Here is a 9,030-nt window from a genome sequence, read left to right as displayed (position 1 = left end):
TGTGTGTGTGTGTGTGTCTGTGTGTGTCTGTGTGTGTCTGTCTGTCTGTGTGTGTGTATGTGTGGGTATGTGCATGCATGTGTGTGTGCATGCATGTGTGTGTATGTGTGTGTGCATTCATGTTTGTGTGTGTACATGTGTGTGTGTTTATGCATGTGTGCATGTGTGTGTATGTGTGTGTATGCATGCATGTGTGTATGTGCATGTGTGTGTATGTATGTGTGTGTGTGTGTGCATGCATGTGTGTGTGCATGTGTATAGGTGTGCATGCATGTGTGTATGGGTATGTGTGTATGTATGTGTGTGCATGCATATGTGTGTGCATGTGTATGTGTGCATGCATGTGTGTGTATGTGTGTGTGTATGTATGTATGTGTGTGCATACATGTGTGTGTGCATGTGTGTGTGTGTGTGTGTGTGTGTGTGTGTGTGTGTGTATCATTTAGGGCTGAGCACTCAGCCTCTTTCCTTAGTACGTTTTTGACCAGTGATGTATCTCTCCATTACTGGGTTTCCATGACAAAAAAAAAAAAAAAAAAAAAGTTCTCTGGCTAAGCATAAGAGCAGTCTGGATCTGTGGGCATAAGATAAATATTTAGAAGGTACTTTGATCACATGATTGATCACATGACCCTGTATGCTTCAATGCTGATCTACCAAGAAGGAATTTAATGCCTGGTACTGTAATCTGAGCCAAAAGCCCATGGCTTTGGGGGTTATATAGGCCTTAAGATGGAACTTGCCATTTTTAATTTGGGCAAATAGTCATGCTGTTCCATTTCAACAGGAGAGGAAAGTCCAGCTGTACTCAACTAAGGAGAGCAGAGGATGTTTTGTGTGTGTGTGTGTGTGTGTGGTATATTTAAATAAATGATTATATGTATATGTCCATGTGTGTATTTACATGTACCCATATATGTGTATGAAGGGCAGAAGTTGACATCAGTTGTCTCTCTCCATCACTCTACACCTTATTTTTTGAGCAGCATCACTCACTGAGGCCAAAGGATACCTTTCGGTTAGACTGGCTGGCCAATTAATAAGAAATTTTTGATTATCTCTACCTACCTCTCTACCCCTCTTTTCCCCATCCTTCTAGCAGTACGGTTGCAGACACAGCTAACATGTCCAGCTTTTTTACATGGGACTTGGGCATCCAAACTCAGGTCCTCAATGCTTGCACAGCAGGAACTTTATTATCTGAGCCATCTCCCTAGCTCCTGTAAAAGGGATTTTAATGATCGCTTCATCTTATTTGCTATACTTGTGGTCTTTGATCGTAACTCATCTGTAAGCTGCAGATGTGTCCACAGGCTGTGCACGTGTGGTTCATTTTAGTACAGAAGATCTGTTCCTAACAGCTGTGCGTAATACCCACTAGGTTCTAAGCTTTTCATTCTAACAGTTTAAGCAAGGATTGGTTGTTCTTAAAAATGGCTCCACTAGTAAGCATGGGACTCCTAGACATGGTCATGTGTTGAGCCATGTGATCAATACACCCTCTGTATGTTTACTAGACAAGGTCATGTGTTGTGCCGTGTAATCAATACACTCTCTGTATGTATACAGAGGTGATAGACAGAGAGGCATTGTATACCCCACTGAGGAAGAAGACGTTGTGGGTCTGAATGACATTGTTAGACCTCCAGAAGAAAATGTCATTTGATTTCAGAGCTGAAAGGAAAACACCCAGATAGACATTTTGAGAGGACAGCAACCCAAATACACTCCAGACATTACTGTTACTAGAGTCTCCAGGGCCCTACTAATAACCGAGTCCCCGGGAAGCAGGTGCCTTTGCACACAGAACCCTGTTTCCCTTCCCTGAACAAAGCTGCATTTGGGTGTCAGGAGTACGTAGCCCTGAAGTGGACTGGTCATACACAGCTGAGAAGCTCGTGGGTCTGTGGAAACGCTGCCCAACAGTGATCCACAAACACAGTTACAGCAAGCATCTGGAAGATAGGCTTTGTTTGTGTAACATCTGGCCTCCAATCACCAGTGCTAAATAATTAAATAAACAGCCCCAGTAAGCAGTGATTTAAGCAGCATGTGTGAGAACTGCCTCCAGGAGAGAGATAAATTCAACAGCCAACTCTCAGATCTCAAGGCTCAAAAGGAACTTATCTAGAGTGTTGATGAGTTTTCATTTGTGGGAGATTTGGTTTACTTGAAAGACAGTTTTGATAAAGCTGAGAATGACCACTACTCCACTAAAGAGAACCTTCCTCCCTTTCCTCTCTTTTCTCTCGTCATCTTCCTTTTCCTTGAAACCTCCCCTCCCCCTCTCCATATCCATCTTCCCCTCCTCTTCCTTTCATTCCCCCTCTCTTCTTTCCTTGCTCCATCTATTCTCCATGTTCTTCTTCCTCCCTATTTCCCTTTCCCTTACTCACTTCTTACCACTCTTTCTCTCCATTACCTTCCCCCTCTCTCTTCCCCTACCCCCTGGATCCTCTGGTCTCCTCCTCTTCCCATCTCCTCTCTCCTCCACTCTTTCTTCTCTCGCTTTCCAATAGTCTTTGTCTTTTGATCTCCCATTCCTAAATTAGTGCCTCTTAGGAGCTGGAAGACAGCAATCCCGACTCTTAAAATGAGGTGCAAGAAAAACTAATGCTGAGGACAAAAGGTTAAACATAATGCCTTCTAATTCTTATTACATGGGATGTGCAATTCTACAAAGGAAATATCGCATGTCTCCCAAGCAATGCAATCCCAAGGATTCCAAAGCTCTCGTGTTTGTTTGCCTTGGAAATATCTCAAAAGTCCACCGGAAAGCCTGATGTTCCAAGTTTAGGTCATCTTTTTTTGCATGAGGCATTACTTTCAGAGGTAGAGCTAAAGCCAGGCGACTGATTCATTTCCACTCATAGTGTTGCTGACTGAGTATCTAAGTACAGTCCATATTGGGAGCCCTGAACCCTATAAGGAAAACAGCTTTAAGGGGAGAAAAAGAGTCCTAGTACCAAAGGAAAAACTGGGATAATAAGCACCAGGCCTTTCCTGTCTCCACATTCCTGGTGGCCACTTGTGGTTTTGTTTTCTCTTCCCAATTGGGGAGAAGAGACTGAAGAGTCAGTTCACACATAGTCTGCCACCCATAGAAAGTACTAACTGAAGATGAGTTTAACCTCAGAAGTCATATTTTTCTAGACCCAAAAGAGCTGTAGATTTACTGCGGGGCTTCTAGGATAGACTCCAAGTTCACCAGCATTTCACTCTAGGGGCATGTTTAAAGATTCCAGCCATGCCTTGGGAATTTTGGCATCCTAGGTAAAGCCAACAAAGGACAAAGCTGTCTGCTTCAACTAGCCAATATTCACTATGAGGGTTTTGGCTAAATCTTTGTTTTGCCATGTTTTATGTTGGCAACTGGTTCTGGCCCTTGAATTCTCTTTTGTATTTTGTGGTTCTCTGAAAAGGAAGATGACTTAATTGTGCTTTGTATGCTCCAATTGTTGTGGTCTCTTTCAGGATAACTCCCTGATAACTCTCATACACTGTTCAAGGCTCCAGAGTGAGCTCAGACTATACCCAGGAAACCTGGAGCCAAGTCTGACAGTCTTGCCAGGTTCATGGATGTGGAGCTTAAGCATTTGTCTCCCACTGTCGTCCTTCCACGTGACTAGGTCTAACATGGGCAAACTGCCCTGGCCCCATGTCTATCTGAGGTTGTTCATTCATTTATTATTAGCATATTGTCTCTTCATCTCTAATTTTCTTCCCATCAAACAGTTATCCTTCTAGAATTGTTGAACAATATAGATTTCACTTAAAATTTTAATGGCATCAATTAGATAGCTACATCTTAACTTTCATGGGAATACCTACACTAAATCTTTGGCACATTGCTGTTCTTCAAGATTTCCTTGAGTTCTTTGTCTCTGACATCTACATTTCCTCTTCCTCAGAAGTGATATCTCCTTGATGTTCTGAGTGTGTTGACTCCAGCTCTCTTCACCTTCGTAAACAGGCAGATATACTTTGTGTTCCGTATAGCACTGGGAGAGTGCTTTGTGTTCCACGCTCAGATTCCCTTGCTCCCAAAGTGACCTTGAGGAGGCCCTAGGCTCACAATGCTTGTTTTCTTTCTGTGCAACCAGACAAGAGCTTCTCCAGGGCTCACAATGCTTCTAGATTCTGTATGATCTCTGCTGCTTCAGTCTCTGGCTCATGAAAGAACCTTTCCTACACACATTTTTCATGTTAGAGGGTAAATATGAATGGTCTGACAGGGGAGGAAGAGGTATGCTAAATGGTTGTGAGTAAGTGAATGATCAAACTATATGAAGAGACACACATTATTAATAATGCTCAACACCGTGTAATCATCTCAGTAGAAGAATCCTGATGGCAAGGACAAAGGTGACCATACTGCCCACCAGAGCAATCAGTACAGATCACAGCATTTTTTTCAGCTCAGAAGATTTTTTGTTTTGCTTTTATTTTTGTCTTGTTTTTATACACTTGACATCATTTGATCTTTGAAGCCTTTCTTTGAGGTCCATAGAGAAGATGGTAATAGTTTTGCATACACAGAAACAGAAAGATAAATAACTAGCTTACAAGCACATTGCTGATAAGAGAGAGTGGGCTTTTGTCTCTAAGTCCTATACTTGTGGGGAAAAAAAGTCATCCCAGATATAGAAGGAGCTGGTCTGGTTCTAATATCCAGGCCTCTACATAAACTTAAGTAAAGCATCCCTTAAGGGACGATAATGGATGGAGCCATCAAAACACATACATACAGACAGGGAGAATATAAAAATATATATGCAAACATTTGTGCATGAATATATAAGTGCACATGCATGCACACACAAACACACACACACACACACAAATCTCTAACCATCTCTAACCATAGACAAAAGCATCAGCTTTCTCCAGATCACAAGGCATCCCCCAAACACACACACACACACACATACACACACACATACACACACACACACACACACACACACACACACAGAGAGAGAGAGAGAGAGAAAGAGAGAGAGAGAGAGATCCCCATCACAGGTGAAATCATTGCCTGCTGTTTACTCAACACTATTATTGGCATTTTGCACAGTTCTTTCCTACTTCTAGGTAAGAGCTATTGAGATAGCCAATCACAAAATTACTTCCACACCCTGAAAATACTTGATCTAAATCTTGCTTTCTTAGTGCCTAACCTTCATCCCCCAAATAGACAGAATTGACCTTAGATCCCACAGCAAGTCCTTACTGCAGGTTCTGTTCCTATGCCAGTGTTTGTCTGTGACATGCTTTCTTGACCCCTGCAATGGCTAACCTCTCCCCTCTGAAGGTATGTTCCCATTGGTCCTCTCATAGCTATTTATTTTAAACAATGGTCTCTTGAAATTTTCCTAAAAGGAAACAAACAAAAATCAATGTTGGAATCTAACTGGGTTCCTTGGGAAGATATTGTTGACTTTACCTGCAAATATTTCTAGACCAAAAGATAGACTCTATTTAATCAGACCTGAATTCAAATAAGGATGACCTTACCCCTGGCTACTCAGATGCTTTCGTGTAAACCAACTTTTGGAAGTCACCTGAAACAAAAGTGCTAAGGAAAGCCCCAGCTCAGATAGACAAAGACTCCTGTCAGGACTTCAGATATTTTAACTAGTCTTGCTTTCTTGCTAAATCTCTTGAGTTTTCTGGTGCATTTATAAATTGAATCAGGCTGGAAAGATGGCTCAGTAGTTAAGAGCACTGATTGCTCTTCCAGAGGTCTTAAATTCCATTCCCAGCAACCACATGGTGGCTCACTAACATCTGTCATGGGACCTGATACTCAGCCCTGGTGTGCATGAAGTCAGAACACTCATATACATAAAATACATGAATCAAGAAATTGAATCTGTGTGAGTCTGGCTCCATCAGGATACAGGCACAATGGGTCCAGGGCATGTACTTATACACTGGTGTAGACAGCCTGTATTCAAGAACAGCATTTCATATCACACAATAAACTCAAAGGATATTTTCATTAAATTAATCCCTATTATAAGAGACTTAACTTGTAGGGGGACTAATTATAATAAATTATAGCCATTTCTGCTTGGAAATTAACTGTCTACTAAGAAAATCAATTTGTCTTCATGTCAGCCATTAGGTCAGGGGCATAAACAGATATATTTCAGCTGAACTCCCAGGAGCCCTTTATGATATTTACAATTGACTGAAGATGGTTAGTTTCCACAAGAGATGACGATACTCTGAATCACGACACTTTTGATCAAAAGCCCCCAAATGTTTGACACTAATTTGACACTAGCAGAGAGAAATTTCATTCAAGCGTTACTCTTTAAGAAGAATAAGGTGACCTCTGAAACCACATCCCAGGACCTCGTGATTAAAAGCAATTGGCAAGATGAGATGCAGTCAAGACACTAATTTCCATGTCCAACTTCAGAAAACCGATCCACTTAGCATTAAAATCAGACACAATCCCTATGGAAAGCATTTGTAGTGATGTGCGACAAGGCTAATGTATTCCTCCTCTCTTTCTTTCTTTCTCTCTTTTAGGTCCGAAGGCTGTGGAAGCATATGGCAAAAGGTTTGAAGTAAAAACTGTTTCTGGAAAATTGCTCTTTTCTGCGGATGACAGTGAAGTGGTCGTGGGAGCTGAGAGATTGAGAGTCTTAGGTGAGGGGTTTTTAAACATGCAATTGGCTGGGTGACACCATCTACATTTTCAAGGGAAAATAACATGGTGCCATCTTTTGCAGGCCTGTGACCTCCCCCAATGGAAACATGAAAGTTCTAATCCTCTAATATGACAATGCTTGTAGACTTAGACCTTTATCAGGATATTTGTCCCTGAAGTTGGTTGAAGTTTTTAATCAGTAATGTGAGGTCCCTTATAAGGAAATGAAGAAGACTGGTAATTTGGTAGTTCGTGCTCCCTCCTCCCCCTCCCCTCTCCTGCCCTGCCCTCCCCTCCCCTCTCTTCCCCTCTCCTCTCTTTCCATCTTCTTTCCACTCTCTGTTCTCTCCTCCTCTTATCTCTTCCTCTTCTTCCCTCCTCTTTTCCCTCCCTCCTCCCCTTCTACATCTTTGTCCCTTCACCTTTCTCTCCCTTCTCCCCTCCTTTCTAATTTGTGTCTCTCCTCCCCCCGCCTTTCCCTCCCCTCTTCATCTATGTCCCTTGTTCCCTCTCTTCCCTCACATATAAACTCTAAGGAGAAGTTGGCAGTCTATCTAGAAGAGAGCCCTCCTCAGATACCAACCAGAATGACATAGGATTTTAAATTTCTAGCTTCCAAAACTGTATGTGGAGGGGGTGGGTCTAGTTTTAAGGCATATAATCTCTAGGATATTGCTATAGGAGCTTAAACACAAGCAAGTTGTGTGTCATAGTGTAAATGAGGCCACTTTCCTAGGTTCTTTTAAAGCAAGGCAGTTTGACCTGCATGGACTCTGAATCCCCAAAGAGCTTGGCTCACACTATGAAGTCATTTGGGTTTGCATTTCAACCACTATCTTTGGGTTTCACAGTGTGCACATGTAAGGAAGTTTCATGTAGAACATACTTTTCTCACAAACCATCAGGCTGCTTGAGGCATGATGAAGTGAATTCTCAACCTTTTGCAAATAAAAAAATAATCCAAGAAGGTTGTTTTGTTTTTTTGTTTGTTTTTTGTTTGTTTGTTTGTTTTTGTTTTTTAAGTTTAGGCTTAAAGATCTAACCATAGTTAACTGAATTCGAAGCTCTGGTATTTAAGTTTGAGTAGTCAATCTTCAGTATACTTACAATCCAGGAATCGTAGTTCACATCATTGACCCTAGGACTCACAAAGCAGGAGTACTACTGTAAACCTGAAGCTACACAGTGAGCTCTAGGCCCTTCTGAGCTACAGAGTAAGGTTCTGAATCACAGAGTGAAATAAAGAAAGTCAGGGAAGCAGTGGAGGTAGAAAGACAGAATGAAATGAAAGAATTTTCTTTTAACTTTTTGTAAAGATTTAGTGTGTGTGTGTGTTTCCTACGTGTATATATGTGTACCATGTGTATGCCTAGTGTCCTTGGAGGTCAGAAGACTTCCTCTGATCCCCCAGAACTTGAGTTGTACATTTTTTAAGTTGCCAGGTGGGTGTTGGGAACTAAATGGCGGCCCTCTGTAAGAGCAGTAATTGCAACTAATGGCTGAGCCATCTCTCCATCCCTGTGTTTTAAATGTAAAGTTGAGCAAGTTTCTGTGCTCCAGCTGCTGAATTAATGAATCTGAGCGCACTACTAGTGTCTTCCAAGGTTGCCCAGTGAAACGGACCAGTGTGGTGGTTGGACTTGTACTACCGGAACAGACCTAGCTTTTAATTGCTGATATTCCACCCTGAGGTGTCTGGTTTGGGGCAGGTTACTGACATCGTTGAACCATTTTTCTTTCTCTTCTCAGGATAAGAATACCCACAATCTAAAATTATAGAGTTAACAAAAACCATGTTCCAGGCACTTGCTTCAGTATCCTGTGCAAAATGGCATTCCATCAGTGGCGGCATGCCCCAGCTACTGTTGGCACTGTTTCTTCTCCTGCTTTTCTCCTTAAGGTTCACTGAAGCACAGAAATTCAAAGCTTGAGCTCTAAGATAACCCCACTATTATTTGTAACCCATATCTTTCCTACACTAGTTAAGGTATCTGACCTCTTGGTGCCTATTTATTTGTGAAACAGCTGTCACTGAAGTGTCTTCTTCCCAGCATGATGGAAAGGTTGAGCAAAGTGGTCTATAGAGAGTGGTAAGTTGGCTAACATGCTAGGGGCTCAGCCAGTACTAGTCAGTCCTGAGTTATGATTACAAGCTCTTTTTATTATAAGTTACCAATTGTTCTCTGTACTGTTTTTTAATTGTCCTTTACATCTTTTTCCAACTCCATCTCTTCTGTACTTATGCCTTTCATTCTGCCCTCAGTAAGACTCCTAAGTATGCTAGTCTGTTCTCTCCTCTCCTCTCCTCTCCTCTCCTCTCCTCTCCTCTCCTCTCCTCTCCCTCTCCCTCTCCCTCTCCCTCCCTCTCC

At 42.0% G+C, this 9,030-nt stretch overlaps 1 protein-coding gene across 1 annotated transcript in view; it reads left to right on the top strand.

Moving 5' to 3' along the window:
- Sgcd (sarcoglycan delta) overlaps positions 1-9,030 on the top strand; it is a 397,251-nt gene that overhangs the window by 242,495 nt on the left and 145,726 nt on the right. The window contains exon 5 of the mRNA XM_021177343.2: positions 6,541-6,660. Coding sequence (XP_021033002.1) covers positions 6,541-6,660 — 120 coding nt within the window. The remainder of the gene's footprint in view (positions 1-6,540; positions 6,661-9,030) is intronic.

Source organism: Mus caroli, chromosome 11, assembly GCF_900094665.2.
Source record: "Mus caroli chromosome 11, CAROLI_EIJ_v1.1, whole genome shotgun sequence".
In the NCBI taxonomy this organism is placed as follows: Eukaryota; Metazoa; Chordata; class Mammalia; order Rodentia; family Muridae; genus Mus; species Mus caroli.
This window is presented reverse-complemented; position numbering and strand designations above follow the sequence as displayed.